The sequence below is a fragment of the Juglans regia genome, chromosome 3, assembly GCF_001411555.2.
Source record: "Juglans regia cultivar Chandler chromosome 3, Walnut 2.0, whole genome shotgun sequence".
In the NCBI taxonomy this organism is placed as follows: domain Eukaryota; kingdom Viridiplantae; phylum Streptophyta; class Magnoliopsida; order Fagales; family Juglandaceae; genus Juglans; species Juglans regia.
Window position 1 is genome coordinate 6,253,206 of NC_049903.1, and position 25,828 is coordinate 6,279,033.

The 25,828-nt window shown below is 36.4% G+C and overlaps 4 protein-coding genes and 1 non-coding gene across 6 annotated transcripts; 3 read left to right on the top strand and 2 right to left on the bottom strand.

Annotated features, from left to right (window-relative positions):
- Positions 1–508: 508 nt before the first annotated feature.
- LOC109004428 (protein CHUP1, chloroplastic-like) lies at positions 509–4,162 on the top strand. Its single transcript, XM_018982967.2, has 6 exons — positions 509–1,882; positions 2,185–2,316; positions 2,423–2,604; positions 2,711–2,822; positions 3,562–3,696; positions 3,799–4,162. The coding sequence occupies exons 1-6, from the start codon at positions 737–739 to the stop codon at positions 3,931–3,933; spliced, it is 1,842 nt and encodes a 613-aa protein (XP_018838512.2). The 5' UTR covers positions 509–736; the 3' UTR covers positions 3,934–4,162.
- A 1,657-nt stretch (positions 4,163–5,819) lies between these two features.
- Positions 5,820–10,529, top strand: LOC109004430. Of its 2 annotated transcripts, XM_035688517.1 has the most exons (5): positions 5,821–6,187; positions 6,347–6,423; positions 7,002–7,113; positions 8,501–8,669; positions 10,422–10,529. In XM_035688517.1, exons 1-4 carry the CDS (start codon positions 5,922–5,924, stop codon positions 8,628–8,630), a joined length of 585 nt encoding a protein of 194 aa, XP_035544410.1. In that variant the 5' UTR covers positions 5,821–5,921; the 3' UTR covers positions 8,631–8,669; positions 10,422–10,529. The 2 variants fall into 2 exon arrangements, with proteins under 2 accessions (XP_018838514.1, XP_035544410.1); XM_018982969.2 differs by lacking the exon at positions 10,422–10,529 and having other exon boundaries at positions 5,820–6,187; positions 8,501–8,893.
- LOC109004429 (protein trichome birefringence-like 38) lies at positions 9,417–13,687 on the bottom strand. The gene is made up of 5 exons (XM_018982968.2): positions 13,196–13,687; positions 12,678–12,849; positions 10,406–10,581; positions 10,165–10,323; positions 9,417–9,961 (listed from the first exon to the last, which is right to left on the bottom strand). Exons 1-5 carry the CDS (start codon positions 13,489–13,491, stop codon positions 9,670–9,672), a joined length of 1,095 nt encoding a protein of 364 aa, XP_018838513.2. The 5' UTR covers positions 13,492–13,687; the 3' UTR covers positions 9,417–9,669.
- A 6,960-nt stretch (positions 13,688–20,647) lies between these two features.
- TRNAA-UGC lies at positions 20,648–20,720 on the bottom strand. The gene has a single exon. It is a non-coding gene; the product is annotated as a tRNA-Ala (tRNA).
- A 191-nt stretch (positions 20,721–20,911) lies between these two features.
- On the top strand, positions 20,912–22,041 carry LOC109004431 (50S ribosomal protein L34, chloroplastic). Its single transcript, XM_018982970.2, has 2 exons — positions 20,912–21,236; positions 21,498–22,041. The coding sequence occupies exons 1-2, from the start codon at positions 20,999–21,001 to the stop codon at positions 21,752–21,754; spliced, it is 495 nt and encodes a 164-aa protein (XP_018838515.1). The 5' UTR covers positions 20,912–20,998; the 3' UTR covers positions 21,755–22,041.
- Positions 22,042–25,828: the final 3,787 nt, after the last annotated feature.

Below are 25,828 nucleotides of genomic sequence, written 5' to 3' on the forward strand. Positions count from 1 at the left end.
ATGTTGCGGCTATAGGCTTAAGTAAATAATTTTACTGTATATATATATCTCTGAATTCTTAAATTTTATTGTGATTCTTAAATTGCTTTGGTCGGAATTTCTGATCAAAACAAATTGGTCATTCATTTGAGCTTTGACTTGTATCAAATAGCTAGCTAGGCACGTGTTCGCTCATGAAGCTTGTAGCTAAGGCAAAACAGTTATAACTAAGCCGACCGTTGTAAACTGACCGTTTTTAATATACCGAGTGGTCGGGAAGATCGAGCTAGTATCTGTTGATCTACTTACTCCCAAGCGTCTAGTGTTTGTTTCAATTGCGTAACTCTCCCCTAATGAGATCGTAACTGTGTTTAATTTCTTCTTTGTTTAAGAACTTGCATTGTTCAAACCGGATCCGAGAAAAGAAGACCGTTCCTCGTTATCAGTGCATTTTGCCTTTTTGCCTTTTTTTTTTTTTTTTTCCCCCTCTCTTGCATTATAAAAGTTCTAAAAAAACCCTGATAATATATATTCTCTCTCTCTATCTCACGAGCTTCAATTTCAAACTCTTATCCCCTGTGGACAGACACTCAGCTCAGACAACGATGTCTCTGTACGTAGGCTTCACTCTATTCCAGTGAATCGAAAACAAGAGAGGACTGAAAAAAAAAACAGAGCCCCAAAAACTTACCTACTCGGAAAGATTTAAAGCATCTGCTTTTATAGAGACAGAGAGAGAGGTAGAGTTGCGGTAGCAATGGTGGCCGGGAAGGTGAGAGTGGCCATGGGGCTGCAGAAGTCGCCAGCGCGTTCGAAGCAAGAAATGCCTCCGAAACCGCCATTGCCGTCACCGAGCTCGGGGAAGGTGCCTCAGAAGGCGTCAATCTCGCGCTCCTTTGGGGTGTACTTCCCACGCTCCTCGGCTCAGGTCCAGCCTCGACCACCTGACGTCACGGAGCTTCTTCGCCTGGTTGAGGAACTCCGGGAGAGAGAGTCTCTGTTGAAGACTGAGCTCCTCGAGCACAAGCTTTTGAAGGAGTCCGTCGCCATTGTTCCTGTCCTCGAGAACGAGATCTCCGTCAAGGATGCAGAGCTCCACAGAGCTTCGAAGCGAGTCGAGTGCTTGGAGATTGAGAACCAGACGTTGAGAATGGAACTGGAGGGTCTGAAGACGAAGATGGATACTGAGAGAAAAGAAGGCGAGGAAAAAGTCAAGGCAATGGAGGCCGAGATTTCGGAACTGAAGAGAACAGCTTCGGATCGCTACAGAGCGGAGCTCATCTTAGACAGTGACGAGCTTTCATCTTCCCAAAGGTTTCAAGGCCTAATGGAGGTCTCCATTAAATCAAATCTCATCAAGAACTTGAAGAAGGGGACAAAATGTACTGAAAGCAGTTCGATTTTTGAGAACCAGAAGCTTGAAGGACCGGGTTCGAAAAAAGAGGATACGGAAAATGAGAGACCGAGGCACTCGAGGTGTAACTCGGAGGACCTTACCGAGTCGTCCGATCCCACCCTATCCAATCTCCGATCTCGCCCCCCTAGGGTTCCAAAACCACCTCCAAGACCATCATCCTCGACCTTATCAGCTCCCATCTCATCCAATGGTCCCTGTACTTCCTCGGAGAGCAAAGCTCCAACAGAGCAAACGGTCCCTCCGCCGCCTCCCCCACCGAAGAAAATGGCTCCTCCACCGCCTCCGCCTCCGCCAAAGGGGTTGAAGGGGTTGCCTGCGAAGGTGCGGAGAGTGCCAGAGGTGGTGGAGTTCTACCACTCCTTAATGCGGAGGGACTCGCGGAAGGACTCAAGCGCAACAGCTACGGCCTCCGACGCGGCACCGGCCACGGCCAACGCCCGTGACATGATCGGCGAGATCGAGAACCGGTCTACTCACCTAATCGCGGTTAGTTTCGGTAACCGGTGGTGGTTTCTTATTGTGGCCGTATTTACGGATTTAACACTTGAGCTTTTATGTCAGTGACAACTGACAGGTGCTTTTGTGTCTTTACCGGTGTGCCGTTACACGCTTTCTTTATTGGATTTTATCGTTGCTTGGCAGATAAGACAGCGTTTATATTCGTCATCCTCTTTCAAAATCAATAGAATATTTAAAAACAAAAAATCAGAAGGAAAAAGCTGTAATTTTGATGAAGCTTAGTGGCAAATCCAATAAACCCTCGACTAAAAGGCTTATATTTTGCACAGATAAAATCGGACGTAGAAACTCAGGGAGACTTCATAAGATTTCTGATAAAAGAAGTTGAGAATGCAGCTTTCACGGACATTGAGGATGTTGTGCCTTTTGTGAAATGGCTGGACGACGAGCTCTCTTACTTGGTACATTTCCTTCTCTTTATTTATATATATGTTCTTATTGAGAATCTGTTCCTTTTTGCGCAAAATCTCGTACAGATCGAGGTCCTGACTCTTCAATTATTTTTAGGTGGATGAAAGAGCGGTGCTGAAGCACTTTAATTGGCCGGAGCAGAAGGCGGATGCACTGCGCGAGGCTGCATTCGGGTATGCTGATCTCAAGAAGCTTGAATCCGAGGCTTCCTCCTTTCGTGATAATGCTCGCCAGCCAAGCGGGCCTGCCCTCAAGAAAATGCAGGCTTTGCTCGAAAAGTACTTGCAAAATTGTCTTCAACTCTTTCTGTGCAAGATTTTCAAATTATGGTTGTTCTTTTTTCAAATGTTCTCTAACTCGTGTCGTTTGAAATAACTATAACAGGTTAGAGCACGGTGTCTATAATGTCTCCCGAATGCGAGAATCTGCAACAAGGAGATACAAAGTTTTTAATATTCCAACGGATTGGATGCTGGATTCTGGTTATGTGAGTCAGGTAATTTCATTTTCTCTGAAATGTCTGAATTTTCTCTAGAAACAACCACTAGGCCCTTTTGTTAGATTAAGTTATAGATTTCAGGTGGTCAACTTTAGAGCGTCATGCGTATGGATCTTGGGGAGACAACACAAGGGTTTTGACAGAAAGAATCTGCTATATATTGACTCTAACTAGGAGTAGTAGTGGTTGCTAGATTGACAAAATAATGCCTCATGTTGTCTTTGAATGCCTGTATGCGCACATGTGAAGTCCCAGATTCTTAATGTAATATGCTTGTCTACTTCCTCTCCCATTGCAGATTTCTTAGTAAAGGAGAGAATCAAATGCTCTGTGTTAACCGTTTATCCATTCCCAAATTTTTTTAGACCCATTGGGGTTTACTGAGTGTACATACTTATATAGTTTTTAGATAAATGATAATTGCAATCGTGTGAGTGCGTAAATACCGTGTAATCACTTTAAAAAAAGTGCATAAAATACGGGACTTATATGAAAACATAATAATTTTTTAATAGTAAACCCCACTTTTTTTTTTTAAATTGACTGCATGACGCTTGTACACTCCACGACTGTATGTAGCATTACTCGTCACATGATTTTCTTCTTCATGTCCGATCTGGGATGATGAATTTTTGTTTCTTTCTTTTAATGTCCTGGTTGGATGATGAATGCTTGTATTTTGGCTTTCCAAATATTAGCTCGTTTATTATGCCAATAATGATGGAAAATGCTACAGAGCAAGCTGGCATCTGTGAAACTGGCCATGAAGTACATGAAGAGAGTGTCTGCAGAGCTTGAAACAGTTGGCAGTGGTCCCGAAGAAGAAGAGCTGATAGTTCAATGTGTTAGATTTGCATTCCGAGTGCATCAGGTAAATTAGGAGCAATCATCTTATTTAGTAAATTTAGTGCTTTGCTTGATGGGGGGGAATCGTATGTAAGTAACGCTACGTGATTGTTGTTGGTTTTGCCAGTTTGCCGGTGGCTTTGATGTGGAAACAATGAGGGCATTCCAAGAGCTGAGAGATAAAGCCAAATCATGCCATGTACAATGCCAAAACCGGCAACAACAAAAGCTTGTATGCAGCAAGTCCACTACACCTTGCTAATCTGTAGCAAACTCAGCTTCAGAATTATTGCTACCAGTTTTTTGTTGTAAAGATAGGCATATCTTGTTTGTGAATACCATAGCATGGCACTGGCCATCTTTGACATAAGATTTATTTGTTAGTTAATCTATTATTATTATTATTATTATTATTCATATAATTCAAGGAGAAACCAAGATTATTATTCAATATTTCTTCATGTTCATTATTCTTTATAATGAACTAATTACTACACTTGCCATTGGGCTTTGTATACCAGCAGCTCTTTCCCCTTTCTAGTACTCCATTAGAACAATAGCAATCTCCGACTGTATTTTGCCCATTTTTGTGCTTTAGACACACTCTTTCCTACTATCTTTTGGCCGTCAAAAATTTATGGAGACTTCTACTTGAAGTGTAAGAAAAATAAATGCTTTTTTCAGCACTTTATTGGGCTACCTGACTTGTGGTCTGTTCGGTTTAGTTGGAAAAAAAATATAATATAAGAAAGAAGAATGAATGAGAAAGCATAAACGATAAACGAAAGATGTGTGCGTGGTTCATGGGTCCACATTTTTTTAGGTCAGAGTAATAAAATTTCATGATATCATAATATGATAAAGTTAAAGTAAATTCTGGACTGCAAAACTTGATATCACACGAAATGAATTATGGGTGTATATATCCTTTCTATTTTAAAAGAGTAATGATATACACAGAATACATTTTCATAACATATTTTACAATAATGACGGAAGATGAGAATATTTTTATAATATATTTTATAAAAATACCACTCGTTTAAAATATAGTATTGTTTTAATATTGTGAAAAATATAATGTAAATCATTTTCCAAAAAGTTATTCTTGGTTAATATCATGGAATTGGGATTTTTGTAATCTTTTTATCGGTTTTAAATTTCTTAATTTGGCAAATAAAAAACTCCTAGGCCGGGCTTATTGTACTATTATTAATGGTGGGCTAGTTGATGACCGGTCTGATTGATGGCCCGATAATTCTATTATCTACCTGTTAGCCATCATAACATTCAGGACGTTGGTATTGGTCTTTGCATACGTAGATGTAAAGTCATATTTTTATAATATAATTTTAAAATTCTTTATATTAGTTTATATATATCTAAATATTTAGTTACTTATAAAAAATATTTATCTAAATTTAGATAATTACTATTCATCTTATAAGACATATTTTAATTATTATTTCTCTCTCCTCTCACTTTCTCTCTTACAATCTTTTCCGCATTTGTATTATTAATGTTAAATGTATGTAATGAATGCTAATTGTAAAATATATATAAAAAAATTAATTTTAACAAAAAATTAATAATAATAAAATAATTATTATTTTGTCAAAAATATACATAAGTCAATATAAAAATTTTACTTGAATAACAAAGTAAATATATAAAAAAAAGTTATTTTATATATGTATAGACCAATACTAATACTTCCTCCATGTTATTTGGTAAATGTACTTTTTGCTTCCATATTTACTTACTTCTATTGTGTAAATTCCCGGTCCAATTTAAAGCCCTTGATTGTTTTGAACAACCGAACAAAAATTTTAGCAAAACCAGCAGCCAAAATCATGCCCTTTGTTAAGAGTTGTTATATTTTCACGTCGGTATGTAGAGGAAATTATCTATATTATTTAAATTAATAAAATTTAAAATTTAAAATTTATTTTCTAAATTAAAAAAAAAACTTACTTAATGTTTTAACTACACCGACTTATACATATAATTTTTCCTTTGTTAATAGAATTTTACATCCTCTGTCAATTTAATTTTTAAAAAATAAATAAAATATGTGGATTTGATCATATTTACCGTCGAATGATTTTTCATGAATTTAATTAACCTTTGGAGTTGATAAATTAAGACAGTTATTAGGATGTAATTGCTAATTGGGCTGTCCTTACGGCGAAGTAATCAATCGATTTCACCTATTCAGCCGCCGGCAATTGCCAGTTTTGGCAAAAGGAGATGACTCTCTGCTTACTCTTGAATCTCCCGTTTCGTTCCTATACCTCCGAGATTCGGTCTCTCTGCAATAATTGCGTTAGCAACAATTCCCCTCTTCTCTGTCTCACTAATCCGTCTTCTCTCCAACTCCAACCTTCGCGAGTCTCACCTCAAACCAAAGCGACTTCGGCAGCAATGGAGGCTCAGCAAAGTACCACAACAAGCGGCTCATCCCCACCGATGAAGCTTCTGTTTGTGGAGATGGGCGTTGGTTACGATCAACATGGGTGCCTACTCCGTGCCACCTAACTCTCTTTTCCTTACTATGCTACACGCGCGCGCGCACACACGCACGAATACCCACCTGAGAAATTTTCATATTCGATTGCCAGATTGTTGCATTTTAGGAAGAAAAGAGGTAATAAGATTATTTTTGTATGCAACAGGCAAGACATTACGGCTGCGGCTATGCGGGCATGCAGGGATGCCATCTCTTCCAACTCGATTCCGGCCTTCCGAAGAGGTATTCCTTCTTGGGGTTGTGTGCGCGTATTTTATCGATGTGGCGTGGGATTGGGCAGATTTGAGGTTCTCATGTGATGGGAACTAAGCTATTTCTTGATAGATTTGGGTGTTGAATTACCATTAAATGTAGTGGGCATAATGCGCAATTGGGATTCTAATTCTTATGCTCACAATTCTATTGCTGTCAGCCCTTGTTCCATTATTAACTAATTGCTTCTTTATGTATATTGTATCTTGGTGATAACCATTTGTGGGATGGTCTGGCATACTTGGGTGGCTTGAAATGGGAGAGGATTTAGAGTTATGCAAGTAAAAATCATACGGGGAGCGTGCGAATGTGAGAATACATGGGTGGCTGGGTTCCATTCTAGAAGTTGATATATGCCATGCTAATATATTTCTGATTTATATCCCTTAAAAGAAGACCAAGAAAGAACAATTGTTTGGTATTTGTGAGAAAATGGTGTTTTCTGGTTCTGTTGAATATGGGAACTTTTTTTTTAAGTCTTTGTTTATTTAGGTTTAAAATTTTCATTGCGGAAATTGTCTCCTTTTGCTGAGATGAAATTGTTGCAGGGTCCATACCAGGTGTTACATTCGATCAGATGAAACTACAGATCAAGCTGGGAGTCCCTCATTCTCTCCAGGAATCCTTGGATATTGAGAGGGTCAAGTCCGTTTTTCCTTAGTGAGTATCTGCTCCTCTTTCTTTGTGCTTGTATCTCGGGAGAATGTATAGAACTAGGGGTGTCAAATCGTGTTAATGAGTCGGATTCATGTTGTGTCAAGACATATATATTATACTATATGGGTCAACCCGAACACGACCCGTTAAGCTTATCATGTCAAAATCTCAAACCCTAACATGACTCGTTAACATAACTGGTTAACACGACACAATCCTTTTTGACCCATTAGTGAATACTATGAAATAGGTTAATCCGACCCAACCCGATTTTACATGTTTATGTAAATGGATTGAACAAACTCGAAATTAACCCGTTTGACCTGATTAAGTTTAGCATAATTTTATATAATGTTAAAATCACAATATCTATTAAAAATATAAATCTAACTACAAGTTCAAAATTACAATCCAAACAATAAAAATATTGAAATTAAAATCCCAACAATTTTACTTTTAGGTATAAGGGTATAATTATAACTTTAACTTTCTTAATGGGTCATAATGGGTTGACCTGTTATTAACATGTTAAGCAATCGTGTCTTAACGGGTCAGCCCGTTTTGACCTGAACCCTTTAAGACTAAACTCAAACCCACTATTATCGTGTCGTGTTCGTACTGGGTTAACGGGTCATCACATATTGCCACCCCTATAATAGAACTCTTCCTCTCTTTGAAAGTAGGGCCTTTTTGCTTGATTTCTAAGGATGCTTGGAGTATTAGAATGCGAAAGAAAAGCCTGTCTACCATCAATATATTACTTTCAGACGCTGCAAATTTTCTGTTGTTTCCCTTCCTTTTATGCCTACCATCGGTTTATGCCACCTCTCCTTGAAAAATGCTCGTCCTAATCTCAGTTTTAGTATTTACACCTTTTTAGGGTTTTCTTTGTAATTCGTACAAAAGAAATATAATGAAATGCTTCAGTTAAGAGGAACCCAATGGTTTTTACAAAATAGAAGTCCAAACAGTGATGTGTGTGTATATATATATATATATATATATGCGACAGAGTATATGCCAGCAGAAAGATGCTGTCCCGCTCTCGAGCTGAAGTCAATGACTTGTTGTACCACTAATCTGGGTCTCAAAGTCCCACCTCAGTCCAAATCTTTTTGCACACTTTATAATATTTAGCCATTAATGATCACTAGCAAGAGGTAGACAAATTGCATAGGTAGCAATTGTTTGCCTAATATCCACATTCTATAGCAAATGCGAAAGTAGGGTACTAGAGACATTATCATTTCTGCAGCACAATTCCTAGTCTTTGATAAATAACACAGTTTTCTTGTTTACCGTCCAATGACATTGGCATATTATACAAAAGAGCATTTTGAATAAATATTCTCTTTTCCAATTTCTTATTGTATGTATATAAATATTGCAGTGGGAAAATTGTCAAGTTTGAAGTTGTGGATGGTGGACTTATATGCTCAAGTGGCGTTCATGTGGAAGAAATGGGAGACAAGAATGATGACTGCTACATAGTGAATGCTGCAGTATATGTTGGCTACTAGTTTCTTGTTTCCTCTGTTCTGTCCTCCAATTGTTCGAAGGTCAGCTCTCACTTTTCATTACCCACTGTATTGTGCAATATCTTTTTGTTAATCCCAATGAATGGACTTTGTGTCTTTGCGTAATGCACAACAAACAAACGTTCAAATAAAATAAATTGCCATTTTGTCAGTGTCATGAATCCAACAAAATTTATCCTTCTATGTCATAATTATATCCCTCTTTATGTACTCTGATCTTGTTTATTTATCTTTCATATCAAGTATTCCTTTTGTTATTATAATTTATCTCCCAACCTTCTATGCTTGAATGCTTCTATGAGTCTTTGGTGTGGGTATGAGTGCAATGAAGACTACAAATTTGAATTCTAGAAAGATTCAGCGTAGTAGTATCCTCCTATCTAGTTCTGCAATTATGCAGAAAAATTATGCTCCATCCTTTAATCAAATTCAAATGGGATGAAATTCCTAAAAATGGAAGTTATTTCGCCTGTCACTAGATAGGTGCTGACCAAGTAAGAATCTGTGAATAGTAAAATTCGCATGTGATAAATCAACTGCTGCATGTGGAAGTGCCCAGCTCCCCTGCCAACCTGGTTTATGCATGGTTTTTCAGATCGAAGTATTCAAATTCCATGTCACAATAACATTATTGGCCCCGGTGAAGTAATTTGTAACTCTAATTACTTAAGGGTCTTTGCTTGTGAATTCCAATGTTCCATCCTTGTTAGGCTTGGCATCTTGGGGACCGTGAAAAATTACAAGGTTGCTAGAGATTGAATGCTGGAGTAATATGAACTTTGGAGGAGTAGCATGCTAGCTATGTCAGCAAATTCAAAACTTTACAATTCGGATAGCTCTAAACCTGCGTGGATAAAGATTTAAAATACATATGAGGTTACTAAAGTAGAAAATAGAGATATACGTGGTTAAGACAATCAATTACTTTACAATTGATCTTTCCATCTTATTCTGATCCCCCCCCAAACATTTACCAAACAATGATTCGAAAATAACTAAAATTTTTTTGGTATGTTAGCCTTCACATGAGTAGAGCTGTGTATAGGAGCTGGTTCCAAGTATCAGGCAGTCCGGGAAGGCACCAATGGCTGCAGTCCGTGCCTGAATGCCCACCACCATAGGAGGAAGGGTGTGCATCTTTTCTCAGCTGCGACAGCGTTGTTATGTCAAGCAAGTAAACTGGTTTCTTAATCGTACTTAACACGTTGTTGACCACAGCGGTAGCTGGAGGTGTACCTGCCGGATAGGTTGACCCAGATAGAGGTTGACCTTCTCCTCCGCAATTCTTTTTAGGACTATTCCACTCCTTGCCCCTGGTTTAACAACACAACCAAAATCTTAGTTCTTATTGATATGTCTTGCATTGAAATTTGAAGCAAGATAGATTTGTTGCTTTAATGAATTCATTTACACTTCCTTTTTACCCCCTTGGTGATAAGAACCTCACTGATTACAAGAATCCTTGGTTCTTTTGAACCTATTAGCATATCCTAGGCTTTGGAGGAGTTTCACTTACTGATAATGGGTGGGAGAGATGCCCTGAAAGAAGACCTTTGTTTTGGCAGGATCAACATTGAGGTTGACCCAGTTGGCCCATGTGTTGAGCCCCTTATAAAATGCTGTCAGACGGTCCATATCTTTGTACAGCTTTGTCCCCTCACGTATGTAATCCCAACTGTATGTAATGTAAATTGCCAAAACATTAGCAGCAGATGCATTACAAAAATGTGTAATATGAGAGATTAAAATGTGCATACGGTTGTGATTTTCCAGTGTGGGTCCACCAGTGCCACGAGTTGAAGATCAGCATGTCCATCCCTTTCCAGGCATTTCCACCCTGGATCGAGTCTAGCTTCAGCACGCGGCCAACGTTTTCCTTCGCCAAATCTACAAGGTATGGTGTACGGTAGAGAAGCAAAGTAACACCGTAGTCCTGCACGCATATAATATCGCCCTTCATTCATTTTCCACCCTTCATTTTACATACTTTGGGAACATACCTTTTATATATATATATATATATATATATATATATATATACATTGAACATACAAAAAGCAGAAAAATAAAAAGAATATTGATACACAGAACACATTTTCACAATATATTTCGTAATAATATTATAAGATAAAAGTATTTTTATAAAATAATGTTATTTTTATAAAATATTTTATAAAATTACCTCTCATTTAAGTGAAAAATATTGTATTAATTTCCAAATGAAATGAGTGTAATTTTAAGTAGCTATTATGAGTGGTTACGTCTATAATTAATAGATGATGTAACATAGCATTGCCAACCGAGAGAGATCGCGAGCTCACTACGATAAAGACCGATGAAGAGGGCCGCCGGCATACACTCACAGGTTGTCTGGTCCCTCGCCACAGCCTGTCGAGTCGAGTTGTTAATGCCTCGATTCAACATCCTATGACTTCACTAAATAAGACAAAAATTCCCTCCGTGTCTAGATTCGTTGTAATTAATTAATTTATAAAATAACTTATAAAAATAATATTATTTTACATTTTAAAATATAATTTTAAAAATAATTATACTGCTCGAAATGACTACTTTGTAAGATTCTCAACCCTTTATTTCGGAAAATCAAAATAAAATACACTTCTCATGTCACAATTGGAAGAAAAACAACCTCAAAGCAAAACTTTATTCTCTTACTATGTATAAAAACATGCTGAATGAAACCTCATGATACCTGATTTTATCTGATAGTTGTAATTATAATATTGGCTAGCCATTTTGATTTAACAAGCATGCAAAAAACGGCACAAGTTATTGCCGTTTTAATAATATTTTACGAAATTTCAGCTGTAATAATCAGTAGTCTTTTTTAAATTACCCATTATTATCTATATAAACACTTGGGACTTTTACAGCTCTTTTTCTCCCTCTCACTCATATGAATCATCTTCAATTGAATAAGGATGAGGCATCCGATTGGTTCCTTGTGTTTCAATTCATGACATGATCTTCAATTGTCTACACTCTACAAAACAAAAAGAATATTCGACTACCCCTATTAACCTATCCAAATATAGTGCATCCTAGCTATAGTTTAGCCTGGGTTCCCTAATTACACTCCCTGCATCTACTTTTTTTCTTTCTTTTTTCTTTTTTTAAACGGAATGAAGAAGCTAGATTTTTTAAGTTTCTTTAACGAAAATTTAAATATTACTGTCAAATAAAAAATGAAAAAGGATTTTAATTAAATGGGGGGTAAAATATAAAAAAAAAAAATTATTCTCATCAACTACTATTTATTATCCCATATCTCATACCTTATAATAATAAAAAAAAAAATATAGGTGTAGGGTGTAAGTATGAATAGTAGTTGATGATTAAAATTCTCCAAAGTTCAAAATATCATATTTCCAGAAGCAGATAGACACCACAAACTCTTTAGGACTAATTTAGATTTAGAGATGAGATGAGATAATTTTAAATAAAAAATAAAAGTTGAATAAAATATTATTAAAATATTATTATTATTTTAGGATTTGAAAATGCTAAATTGAGATATGAAAAGATTGAATTATTTAATATATTTTGTGTGAGAATTTAGAAAAGTTGTAACAATGAGGTGAGATAAGAGACTTTTTTAATCCAAACGGGACAAAATATCGTTTGAATACGCAGTTCAGATAAGATGAGATGAGATGTTTTATTGAGAATTGAATAAAATATTATTAGAATATAATTTTTTAATATAATTTTTATTTTAATATTAAAAAAAATATAATAATAGAACGAAATGAAATGATTTTATACCCAAACTGTGCCTGTCCGATTAAAAAAGAATTTTGAGTCCCGAAACAAGCCATTTTGTAAAGGAAAAGGGCAAGGAGAACGGAAGAAATAAATAAATATAGTAAAAAAGCAGACAAACATGCAATCATTCAACGACCAAGAATTGTTTTTGTTTTTTTAAAGCAATGAACAGCAGTGACTTGATTTTGAAACAATCAAACAAATAAAACAAAACATAACAAAACAAGCTGAAATTGATCTTACCTGAAAGCTCGCAGAAGACACTGTGCCTTCCCTCACAAAGCTGGTTTTGGTGTTAGGCACCGACGCGTGAATCATACATGACAACGATTCCCACATGTTCAGACTCAGCGAGTCGCCCACAAACATTATCTTCTTCCCTCTCCACGTCCTTAGAAATTCCATTCCATCAAACCTACAGACAAAATAAGAATACAGAATCAAAATGCTTTGGAAATAGAGGGAAAGAACCTGCTCGTATGTCCAGGAAAAGCTCCCAAAACAAATACACACTAAAAATAATAGTACAATATGATTTGAAGGCTGGGCGTCAAGCATAAACATGGCAATGGAATTAAGATTCGCAGGCAGAAATTTCCAGAATATGTTCCCAACAACTTTTCTGCAAGTAAATGGATTTGTGGTATTTGCAGCGCTCAAAAAATTTGAATTTTGAAAACAAAAGGCTGCTTTTTGGAGCACTAAAATAAACAGTCTTTGAACCTGAAATGGGCAGACTAGGTAGCGAGTTGGGAGATCACCTGGGAAGGTTACAGGAGTCAGGCTTCCAAGCGTACTTGAGGTACTGCTTATCAGGTCTGCCATGCTTTTGGCAATCGAACTCTTCGTCTATGAAGGGGCAGCTCGAAGAATCATAAAGAGGATAAGAAGCATCGAACACCCATTTTCCCTGGAACAGATTGCACCCACTCACTTGCTTTAGCCCCCTAAAACTGCTCACATTGTAGAATTGCCCTGCTGCTCTTGCCTGCTCCAGGAGCAGGAGTAGAACTTTAAGAAGAAACACAAAGCACAAGGCCCGGAAACGAAATCCCATCTTTGGTGATGGGTTTTCAAAGTAGATGTCAAAAGGCAAGCTCTGAACAAAAAGTGATTCGCGGCATGTGGTTTATATAGGGAAAGAAGCCATGGGTTTGAACTGAGGACAAAGCTCTGATGGAGTTCTGCTCAACTTGCCATCTGTGGGCTCTTTTTCGGTTTTACAAAATCATTGCAATTATCTAAAGACAGACCATTCACAGACATGAAATTTTTTGCAAACGAGCCTATATTCACCGCCCTGAAAAATATCTCTATATCTTATAAAAAATATCTTTATATTCTATAAAAAAATTATAAGTATAAAATATAAAAATAAATAATAACTAATACATAACATTAATTTTTCAAATATTTTACTTAGTTAAAAGATCTATTTTTTTACTCTCTTTTAGAATTTTTAACCTTGCTTACTCAATATATACACACAACTCTTTTTTAATGACGATATTTTTCACTAATCATATTTCATTTTCTACAAATGAGAGATAAAACCAATCTTTTGCATGCTTAGAAGAAAAGTCTCAAGTACTGTATAAAGTGACTCTTCGTCAGTCCAATCTGTGAAAGTAGTTAACTGGCAGATAAAACCAACGGATTCGTAGACAGGGAGGGAAGGAGGGAGGGAAGGAGAGGGTTCACATGATCCGTGGTAGGGGCAGTACTGCCATTGATTTTTTATGTGTCACATGAGCCTGTGAATCTTGGATGGATTCGTCATGTTCAAACCTATGTTCCGTGGGACAAAGTTTGTTTTATCGGTAACATCAAATTAATGTATTGATAATAGATGGGGGGCCTTCGGAAATTCTTTAGATGCATTCAATTGGTGTGCATGTCACACGGTCTATTAAAATTGTATTATGATGTTTTACGTGGGCGGTACGTATATATATATATATATATATTTAATAAATCTTTACAATTTCTTCACACTCCACATTCTATATTTTTTTTAATTTTTAATTTTTTTATCAAATATTTATTATATAAATAATGAATAGAAAATTTGAAATAATTTTAAAAAAATAAACTCAAATAAAATTAAAAAAATTAACAAATTTAAAAAAGTATGGAGTGTGATGGAGTGTGTGTAGCAAAATTCTATATATTTATATATAATTTGTACTGTGGCTAAGTTTATACTAGGAAGTTTGTTTTGCATGTCATGCACGATACATTTAAAAAAGTGAGGCGATGCTATGCTATTGATCATAGTAGCTTTGCGGCTCTTCTTTAATTGACTTGGTCTTAGTCTTGCATGCAGCATTTAATATTCGTTCCCTTTCTTATTACTTCAAGTCCATGGATTTCATGGTACGTTTTGATCTCGGGATTAATAAAACTCTCCATCTGACATATATAATATGATGAGGCATGTCACATGATTAAAAGATTATTAAAAACTTAAAAATCATATAATCTTAAAAACTTAAAGATTATTCTTCTTCTTTTTTATCTTCTTATTTTAACATTTTACTTTTTTTTTTTTTTTTTAATTTGTAAGAATTTGCATCATGTTATATGCATGATTTTTTAAACACGTGACATCATATGTCAAATTTTCAAAAGAAAATCTAAGAAAATTATGATGGGATTTTTATTGAAAATACTACGAACGATTATCATCAAAATGATAGTTTAAAAAAAAAACAGAAAAAATAATGGTATAAATATATATTCACGAATTGATTATATGAAGATTAGAGAATCAGAGTGTATATCTTTTTCTATTTCAACTAATTTTTCAGAAATTAGAATGAACATGAAGAATTCAATGCACCGAATGTGATTTTCATGCAATGAATACGTTCAACATGACAAGTTGTTTTCAGTTATACACGTCCCATTTGGAATTTGGATTAATCTAATTTTAAACTGAATTTAACAATCAGACACCAAACTCTCAAATCATTAAATTCATCTCAACTCAAAGTCTATTTACATGTCAGGCTCACAATTTTTTTTAACTCAACACATTTTTTAATAATGCTAGGGAGTCCGTTTTGAGCTCCCTTTTTTTTCCCGATTGTATTTTTTATTTTTGACTTATTGATTAAGAAAATATCGTTTAATAATATTGTGATTTTTTTTTCTTTTTTAAAAAATATTTAAAAGTATTAAAAAAAATGATGTAAAAAAAAATCTTTAAACATTTTTTTAACATCATTTTTATTTTTTTAACACTTTTAAATATTTTTAAAAAAAGATAAAAATTCACAATATTATTAAATAATATTTTCTTAATCACTAAGTCAAAAAAAAATAAAAAAATAAAAAATGCAATCGGGGAAAAAAAAGAGAGCAAAAAACAGGCTCCCTAGCATTTTTCCACATTTTTATACACGAGACTCACAATTTTTTTCAAATACATATAAACTCATTTTAATATTTAAACATATTTAAACTCATCTTAGGTAGACTCTACAAAATAAATGGCTAAAGTGCTATGGGATGATGTGTTTGGAAGGGTTGGGCTGTGCTGGGTTATGCCAGAAGCAGTGGTCGATTTCCTAACATGCTGGACCAACTTTCAAATGCATACTTGTTCCCAAGTGGCAGCTGCATGGAAAATGATACTTTTGTGTATTGTGTGGTGTATTTGGTTGGAGAGAAATGAGAGATGCTTTAATGATAGGAAACGCAATAGAGATGCATTTTGGAAGCTTTTTATAAGCAATCTACTTAGCTGGTTCTCTGTTATTGTACTCAAAGATGGGGTTGTAAACGAGTTCTTATCTTCGTTTTTCTAAGTTTAAAATGTAACTAGGTGTGTTTTGTGTATACTTTCTATGTAGTCGAGCTTTGCCTATTACATTGTGCTTAATAAAGTTTTAACTCATCAAAAAAAAAAAAAGACTATAAAATTCACTTATTTCACTATCTCAATTCATTATTATTTATAAAAAATTCATATCAATTCATCTCAATATTCAAATGGAATCTAAAATAAACGATCCACGTTTTTTTGGTAAAAAAATTATTTCTAAATGCAGAGTTCCGGAACAAGTAGGTAAAGGCAAAACATCGGCGATGGATATAAAACAGGAGTGCATGGGTCCGAAGAGAGGCTTTGGCAGCAGCCACCAGACAACTTAGGTTGGGTACAACAGTACTACAGCTGAGTGCTAAATGACATTCTGTTAAACCTCATCAATAACTGCAGGTTGAGTGCGCCACCTTACATTACATTATAATTGGTCCCATCTCTTTGGCCGGTAGGTGAACCGTCTATTATTCTTATAAGTCATGTCCATTTTCTGAAGGGCTATATAATTAATTAATTAAATAAATAAATATTAATAATGCAACTTTTGTGGCATGCATGCATGGGGCCGTCCGGGGTGCTAATTGCAAGTTCCAACCACACGCATTTTGCGTAGTGTTCACCCTATGTTTTGAAAATGGCCAATTGTGAATCGTAGCTAGCTAGCTATCTTCATTAATGGGGAAACCTTTCCTCAAGCAAACAATCTCAGTTGTTGTTGAGCATCATTGACATTACTCAAATAACTTCCATTTTTAAGCTTGGCCCACGAAAATTGAGTTTCCTTTTTACCGAACATGCATGCAAGATCATTTGTTCAGCTAACTTATCCAAGACTTGCTGTACGCCCGTCCTGAAAATAACTTTTCAAGACCCAAGAAGTTCTTCTTCAAAAGAAAAAAATTCAAGATTTATATGTTAGTTTATTTACTTGACAAGAAAAAAATTTCGAGAAACCTACGACCAAGTACATGTTTTCAGTCTTTGTTTGTCTCTCATTGCTCTCTAGTTATTTGCGTCTTTTTATTCTTGTGTACTTGATTTTTTGCAGGTTTCCCTCTTTAGCTTGCTCGAATGTAGGTTATGTTTCTTTCCTATGGCCATGTACTCTATATCGTTATACTGGTTTTGATATCTGGGTTTTTCTTTTCTAAATTTAGCTTTTTGTAACTCCCAGGTATCGTGTTTGTAACCACGATTTTCCTCCGTCACAATTGAGGACAATCAATAAAATTGAGGTTCCGTCCTCTTAAAAAAAAAAAACATGTTTTCAATCAAAGTAATGTTACATGTACTTACAATTTTACTTATAATATTCATTTTGTTAGTTTTTTTTTTTTAAAATTCAGATTTTAAATTTTATAATTTTTAATGTATCATGTGGAAGAAGATGAATGAATACAAGCAATCATTTCATTAATATTCTGATAATTTTTATTACAGAACTGCTACGTACAGTCGTTAGTGGGAGTCGCCGTGCAATCGGCATCTGACGTGGCATGTTAGTGAAAAAAAAAAGGGCAGCGTTTTATTACTATTTTGTTTCGCTGAATCATTGCAGAAAAGATTTCAATATCTGAGCAACTCTCCCAAAACAATCTGCAGTGAAACCAAGTATATCTCCTCTCTCCTCCCGCAGTTTGCAAACCAATCTGCAGTGAACCAAGGATATCTCCTCTCTCTTTCCCTCAGTTTGCAAACCCATATGCAGTGACTCAAGTTTATTTTCATTTCCATCAAATTTACTTGTTCAAAACTCTTGGAAGTTGTTCCAAAAACAGAGATCGGGAATGGGAAGGGGAGCAAATTAAGTGCGTTGTTAATGTGATTATCTCATTTTGATTTCTTTTGCTGCCACATCGTCATTTCCCTAGTTCCTTATTCCTCTTTAGATGTGTAGTCACTGAAGAACCCAGCTGCCGCATAGCGAGCACAGCTCTGTTTTCCTCGGCTGCCGTCGCACCTCAGCTCGTCTTCATCCCCAACGCCCTGGAATACTCTATTTTCCTGCACCCAAAACAGAGCACGACTCTTCTCTTCGCAAGCTGCCCAGTCTTGAACCATCGCCACCCCCAAAGCACCCGTAGCCAACCACCATCGTGCATGACCCGCGCCACTGCCCCTCCACCCCACCCGACAAAGAACCACATCATCGAAATATCTCTGTTTTGACTCCCGAAAGCAGAGCCCAGCTCTTCCGTTTGGCACGACTCCTCCACAAACAACCAGCTCCTCCAGGCCACTACCACCTGCATAGAGATCATCGCCGAACAGCCCAAGCCACCCCAGCCCGTCGCTACTCCTCTCGGTGAGTCTCTCTCTCGACTTACTCCGCTCACTCTCTCGCTCATCACCCTCTCTTCCTCTCTCAATCAGTGTCCAACCGCATGCCCTCAGCCAATTTCAGCCGCACCACTAGGGTTTCATCCAGCCCAGCCTCGTCGCGCCTTGCCCCCACCATGGGAAGGGTCTTGTCGTCTTGTAGCGTGGGTCTGAAGAGAGAGAGAGGGAAAGTCTTGCAGAGTGATTTGGGATGGAGGAGAGGGAGGGTCTTGTAGCGGGACAAACAAAAAGTTGGCAAAAATAAAACGCAGCGTTTTATTTTTTTGCCAACTCAGCACCGTTTACATGGCGCTTGAGGCAGGCGACTGTCTTAAGCAATTTTCTTTTTATTAATGTGATGACGTAGTGTCTCACATCATCTTTAAGGTGTTCTTCTCAGCCACAACAAGAGGTAGGGTATCTCTGCTTGGTTGCATCACTTTCTTTCCATTTTAAAAGAGGGGAAAAAAAAAAAAGGGATTCCTTTGCAGGAGGATCAGTACAATTTGCTCCCGTGACGTTTTATGAGTAGAGGCACTGTGCGATTCTCTCTCTGGTGGAAGTCTGAATGAGACTTTGAAAAAAATAAAATGATTGACAGACATGGATTTTCCAGCACTTGCTGCACCCTTCGATCTCACAGTGACAGTACCGCTAGCTATACAGCCCTCCACTACATGTCAAAACAATAGTGCAATGTAGTGCTGTTTTCCTTTACTAGTCTTAATTTGTTTTGTTCACTACTATATATTTGATTTGATACCATAATCATCCTGTACGTGCAGATTTGCAGTCGGCTTCCACAACCATAACAGCATTCTTTGAGGACTAATCAACCCGTTTGCAAATTGCAAATTAAGAGCAGGCTTTTAGAAATCATATATATTTACACCTTTCCCCTGTCCAAAACCCTAACTAGCTAGTAGCTAGTGCCAGTCACGAGAATGCATGCTCCTTTCAAAATTGTCGTGCCGACACATGGGACACCCGATCGAATAAATTAGTAAAAGTCTTAGATAACAAGGGGGTACATAACTACTACTACTACTACTACATGGTCTGCTCAGTTCAAAATTGCTACACCAAAGAGTATGTATGCCTTTCTCTGGCTAAATAAACTTTATTTTATTATGATGGCCTTTCCTGTTAGCTTTAAAATTAGTTCGAGCTTCGAGCTAGGGATAAGGTTATGATTGTCATATTATCTTCTGTGGCAAACTCACTCCAAAAATAATTGTCCAGTGAGATTCAAAAACCAGCTGCAGGCCAGCCGCCGGGGTTGATTTTTGAGAATTGCAGGTTTTGGAAATGAGTACTGTAGAAAAAGGGGTTTCTGAAGAGTCAAAGCATATCCAATATAGCAATGATTGGGGGTGCAATACAGTGTGGCATACAATGGCCTACATGCATGGCTTTCTCAGTCACCAAACTGGTTATTGCTAGGTTTACGTACTAATCCTTTTATCCCTTCTTTTACGCGCAGAATTCTGGCGTGTAATCGATCGTCCAAACTCAATATTTATAATAACAAACTTCGATTCCTTTTTGGACAAAAGAAATAAGGACAAGCACACACATTTATTGGCTGCATTTGCTTGACTTCAACTTCACGAGAATGCGAAATTATACCGACCCCAGATGTATCTGTCATGGATTAATTAGAGCTAAAAAGCAAATTGTGTAACGTATGGCATTGATTCAACGATATCCTAATGGACTTGGAGTTTCAATTCCCATTGGTTGTGCTGAGATTTCATGCCGACAACAATCTAATTAAACCAGTGAACTAGAATCTGTAGCTAAACTAAAAACTATACTACTGCTGCTATTCTTGGATAAAAATATCAGTTTTCAGGTAGCTCGATCGGCTCATGGGACCCAAAGAAAAAGAAAAAGGGTTGTGTTACAAATTGTTCAGCCTGGTTATGGTCAACTGGAACCCATCTTAGATGGCTTAAATCTAACTAAAACAATCTTTCAAGTTTTTAACAGAAGAATCAATTCAGGGAAGATTAAAAGCAAGGACGGAGTGAGCTGACCGAACTTAAGTGCTTGCAAAAGAAAATGGAGATGCAGGGGATCGAACCCTGTACCTCTCGCATGCAAAGCGAGCGCTCTACCATTTGAGCTACATCCCCAGCTCCCTCAGTTGGATCAGTTTGAAATATTTCTACTTTAATAAGAGCTTTTTCGTGGCCATTTATAGGGTTAATAGCGGGCTTTCTGCGCCCAAATATTAGAGTTAGGTAATGGTTTGTGGGCTGAGGCCCGGTTTATAAAATAAAGCCCGCAGGGAAAGCTAAAACGGGTTTACGGATACGCGATAAGGCAATCAAATAGCAACCTCATCTCCAAAGTCCGAACGCTGAGATTGATAATTTGATAGATTCAGAGACTGAGAGCCAATTGTGAAAGAATGGCTTCGCTGACAGTGTTATCATCGTCGTCACCTTGGCTTTCGTGCGGAGGAGGTAGACAGGCTTGCATTCCTTCAGCTTCCCTCACATTCCTTGCGGGTTCAACAAGGAGAAGCTCGGTGTCGTTGAATGCTGGGAGCAACCCCATCCCTCGTTCCGGGCTGCTTCATTGCTCCTTCATTCCCTCCTCTTCCTCTTCTTTTTCGTCCTCTTTCTCTTTCCCTTCTTCCTTTTCAGGTAATTTCACCCCCGCTTTTGAGTAAGTAAGTATCAAAATTTGTGCTTTATTTCATGGTATTTGGTCATTCTAGCATATGGGCGAGGGTTATTTAAATCTAAAATGATAAAAGATTCATAAGATTTTAATTGCAATAATAATTTAGTTGTCTGATTCCCTTGTCCTCGCTGCTTTTAGTCATAATTGACAGCGAGGAATGTTGAAATGGGAATTTGAATGAATTATGCGCAAAATTAATGTTTTTTTCCTTTAATTTTTAGGTTTATCTTTGGGTTTGAATTTGAGTTATGGTATTGGGGTCGGAAGAGAAAAAGGCCGCAGCTTAGTTGTGAGGGCTGGGAAGTTCGCTCTTTGTCAGACAAAGAGAAACAGGTCGCGAAAGTCTCTGGCTCGAACTCATGGCTTCCGCAGACGGATGAGAACCACCAGTGGCAGAGCAATATTGAAGCGCCGACGTGCGAAGGGACGGAAGGTCCTCTGCACAAAGTCCAACCCCAACAGCGGGAAGCGTGCTTAATTGTCACTCTGCACGATTCAGTCTCAGCGGGTAAGTGCATTGATATGCAATGTTGTCCAGTAGTTCACAGAGGTGGACTTAGTTGGGTTTCCATCTTATGTGCAATGATAACGATTGTAATCCATCATTAGCAGGTATTTTGTCTATTGCAATTCACTTTTTCTGTCATTGTCTTCTCTTGTTCTTGATATATGATTGATATTTGAGAATTCCTGTGCCCCATTGCTTAGCCTGTTAGTCCCGAGCTCTCCAACTATTCGTGGTAATGATATTGTTAATTGTTAAAGTACTGGTGGTTTTATTTCTGCTATATATCCGTTCTTCCCTAAAAGATACGTGACGGTATATGGTTGTTTATTTTTTGCGGTATTCCAATTGGTGGATTGAACTATTAGAATGCCTTCTATATGAAAGCTGGCATTTTGCTTTCCCTTTGATTTGCAATTGATTTGTTCATGAATTCTAGTAGTTAAGAAAAACTCGTGCTAGAACAAACTGTTACATTGTCAGGCAATAGACCTAAGACTTCAATGCAATCAACATACTTGATGCAGCAAAAGAGTCACACTTATGGATGAAGATAAATAAGACGCATGTACACAAGGCAGTAGTGCCACTAAGTCCTTTGGTGATATTACCTTGTTCTATCAATTTCCATGTAATTTTCTAAAAATGTTTAATAGTGAGGGCTTAGGGTGTAGCTTTGCTCCATTCTGATAGACTGCAATTTTGCTTTAACACTCGAGACAAATAAAACACCATACAGAAAATAATGCAAAGAAAAAAAGAAGAAGAAGAAGAAAGAAAGAGAGAGGCTTCCAGAATGTGCCGGGATTTTTGTACAATTAGTTTCGTTGTTATCTAGGTACATACTTTCATAGATATGCTTGATTATGTTTACTGGATACATAAATAGACTAGCGCATTGAATTTCAGGTCAATTCTCAAGAACTGTACTGTTCTTCTTTGCCACAAATTTTCTCTAGAATCTAATTAGTCTAGGTTTGTGACTATGCTGGAAAAGATAGTTAGCAGCTTCACCATTGGAAAAAGAAGAAAACAAAGCAAATGTTATTGATGCCCCTAAAATGTTTTGTTCATTAGGTTGTTTGGAATCTCACTCGTCTCATTCCCATCTCAAGTTGGGCAATCTTGTCAATAGTACTTTAGTCTCGAGTGTAGGCGCACGGCTACTGTACAGTGCTAAATTCTATGGGTTTTGTCAGATTTCATTACGTTACTTCATACTAGGTATCGTTGGAAATGTAGACTTTGTTACTGCGTTCAGATTTTGAGATACAAACAGCAATACGGGCATTTTCACAGCCAGAACATTTAAAACACATGGGAAAACTGAGAACAATGCATATAAATTTATAATAGGTGATTGAATCTGTCAACCTTTGGGCTGCGTAAGCAACTGGATAGGAAGCTTCCGTGGCAATGCCACAGAGACCTTGGGGATAGGATCATAGGTATCTCTTTGAATCCTCATGCAGCCACTCCCACCCAAACTCTCACCCCCATTAAATTCTTGACTAACCAGTACTTAGTACCATCTTCTTCTGTTCCATACCCAATTAGAGTAACATCATGGTTTGTTTTCGTGTCACATTCTCAAGAGGAAACCCCGCTTGAATAGAACTTTAAAGTCATATCGAGCACGAGCGGCGGAACTAGGATTTGGTGGGGGGCATTGTATGGTATGTGTCAATATAATTAATATGTATTTATTGCATCATACGTCATAAGATTGTTTAAAAAAATGTCTATAAATTATCTTATAAGGTAATTTTCCTTTTTTTTTTTAAAAAAAAAAAAAAAAAGGAAATCCTTACAAAAAGAAAAGAAAATGAAATATCAACTTAAAATTTTCCTTTCAAATTAAGCTGATGATCTTTCATAGAATAAAATTTGCCTATTATCATTTAGAAGTGTAATTCTTGACAATTTCTTTCTAAATATAAATTAGCAAATGATTTGTAAGAAACTTGTCTTCTATTTGAATACAAAATCAATTTTTATAACTTAGAAAATGATCGCTCAGTAGAACTGGAAGAGTTAAAACGAATTATGTTGGTGACTGCTTTAACTTTGCGAGGGAGACGGAGAAAACCAACTTTGCTTTTTGATGGGTTATGTTCCAAACAGAGACATCAGAGAGAGATTGTTCTGGAAGTCAGAAGCCAATTCAGATTGTTCTGGATTCGCAAGTCATCTCAGTTCATCTCAACTTATCTCAACTCATCTCACTACTATTTATTACTATTCAGCAACTTTAACTCACAAATCTTACTACTATTTACAATTCATCACATTACTATTCACAATTTATCTCAACTCATCTCAGCTCATTTCAAGTCATTTTAAGTCATCTTTAAATTCAAACGTCTCCAAGTCAAACAGATGAGGAACAAATACAGGCTTTGGGAAAAAAACAAGTAAAGTTGGTTTGGGAAAAAGCACAACTCTATTGAAGTTTCTAGCTAGTTAATCGACTTAATATATGGTTACAAACATCTCAAAAGCTGTAAAAGGAAGATTACGTATAGGTTATAGGCTATTATAAAATAAACTTAAAAAAAAGTTTATTTTTTCCGAATATTGGATATTGCTTTCTGTCAAAAGAAAAATGATAGACATTTTGTACAGAATTCATTTTTAATTTTTAATTTTTATTTAATAATTAAAGAAGTATTTTTAATGAGTTTCTAATTTTTTTTTATTTTTAAACAAATTTAAATAGGTTTTAAAAATGTTTGAAATAAATAGAAACAAAAATTTAAAAAAAAAAAATGTGAAGAAGTTTCTTGTCCCTAGCACCACTCTTGTAAAAAATGCTTGCTTTACGTAAATGATAGTGAAGGAGAAAAATTTTCAGATAGGCAACGCAGTAAAGCTATAAACTTGATCACCGAGTCACCACCGACTATACGGAAGAATGAAGATGCAAATGCAAATTGAAACTCAAGTATGTCGAGAATGACCCAGATGAGAAAAAAGAAAAAATCATGTTAAGTCCAGAAAGGAATCGAAAGAAAAACTTGTATGATAAGAAACGAAACAAACCGTACACCAAAAACAAATAAAGAGAGAGAGAGATCAAATATTTTACCTTTTCTCCTTTCGTGTCTATGGCGTTGGGGGTAGACTTCCATGGATTTCTTTACTTGCTTTTACTTTTCTCTCTCTCTCTCTGTCTCTCTCGTCCATACTTGTTGGGATGTCGGGCAGGTTTTCATACCTAAACGTTGTTGTTGTGGGTGACCTTGACTTGGTTGACATCTTGTATCCCCATATGAGAGGCAAGGAATTCTTCATGTGCCAGGTCTTCAAATTTGTTGACACATAACTTATATATGCGTGATTCCCTTGATTGTTGACTCTGTTTACTTCTCTGCATTGTCCTTATAAGTGTGTCCATGCAGAGCTACCCATTGCTCGTGCTATCGGTGGCCATAGAAACTTCAGAGAATGTAAGAGACATGGCGTGAGATGTCCAAGTCCCCAAAATTACCAACTTGACAATGAGAATTTTTTTTGGGATTGTTAAGTGCATTTTTTACAAATAGAAGATGGTTCTTTCACAAAAATGTCCATTTAAAAGATAGTTATATAAAAGATTGTAAAAAGAGTTGTATCTCCATAATTTTTATTTTTCCTGTATAAATTTACAACCGGTTGACAACTTTTCTACAATTTATTAATAAAATATTAATTCTTTTTTGTTTTTCTAACTTTTTTTTTTATTAAATTTCCTGTGTTTATGTTTTGAAAAAAATATTATTTTATTATAAAATATTAAAATAGTTGTAATGTGGTTGTCATTATATTATTGCTCTTGTTGGCACATTTCACTCAATTTGTGCTTTGCAAGCGCACAAAAAATGGTGATCTAATTGCACAAGTTATATTGAATCATTTACAAAGAACTCCAAACATAATTAAAAGACAAGAACGAATTAGAAAAATAAAGAAAAGAGCAAGCAAGCATGCAATTCTATTTCTAAATTTTAAAGTGTTCTCCATACAACCTGATAACGATGAAAGCATTTGTATTGTCTAAAATTAGTA

Coding starts and splice junctions, on each gene's coding strand:
- LOC109004428 (XM_018982967.2), top strand. CDS start 737: ATGGTGGCCGGGAAGGTGAGAGTGGCCATGGGGCTGCAGAAGTCGCCA. Junction 1,883..2,184: donor GGTCTACTCACCTAATCGCG/GTTAGTTTCGGT, acceptor TATTTTGCACAG/ATAAAATCGGACGTAGAAAC. Junction 3,697..3,798: donor TTGCATTCCGAGTGCATCAG/GTAAATTAGGAG, acceptor TGGTTTTGCCAG/TTTGCCGGTGGCTTTGATGT.
- LOC109004429 (XM_018982968.2), bottom strand. CDS start 13,491: ATGGGATTTCGTTTCCGGGCCTTGTGCTTTGTGTTTCTTCTTAAAGTT. Junction 12,850..13,195: donor GACTCCTGTAACCTTCCCAG/GTGATCTCCCAA, acceptor TTTTGTCTGTAG/GTTTGATGGAATGGAATTTC. Junction 10,582..12,677: donor TGTCTTCTGCGAGCTTTCAG/GTAAGATCAATT, acceptor ATATGCGTGCAG/GACTACGGTGTTACTTTGCT.
- LOC109004430 (XM_018982969.2), top strand. CDS start 5,922: ATGACTCTCTGCTTACTCTTGAATCTCCCGTTTCGTTCCTATACCTCC. Junction 6,188..6,346: donor GTTGGTTACGATCAACATGG/GTGCCTACTCCG, acceptor TGTATGCAACAG/GCAAGACATTACGGCTGCGG. Junction 6,424..7,001: donor GATTCCGGCCTTCCGAAGAG/GTATTCCTTCTT, acceptor AAATTGTTGCAG/GGTCCATACCAGGTGTTACA.
- LOC109004431 (XM_018982970.2), top strand. CDS start 20,999: ATGGCTTCGCTGACAGTGTTATCATCGTCGTCACCTTGGCTTTCGTGC. Junction 21,237..21,497: donor TTTCCCTTCTTCCTTTTCAG/GTAATTTCACCC, acceptor TTTAATTTTTAG/GTTTATCTTTGGGTTTGAAT.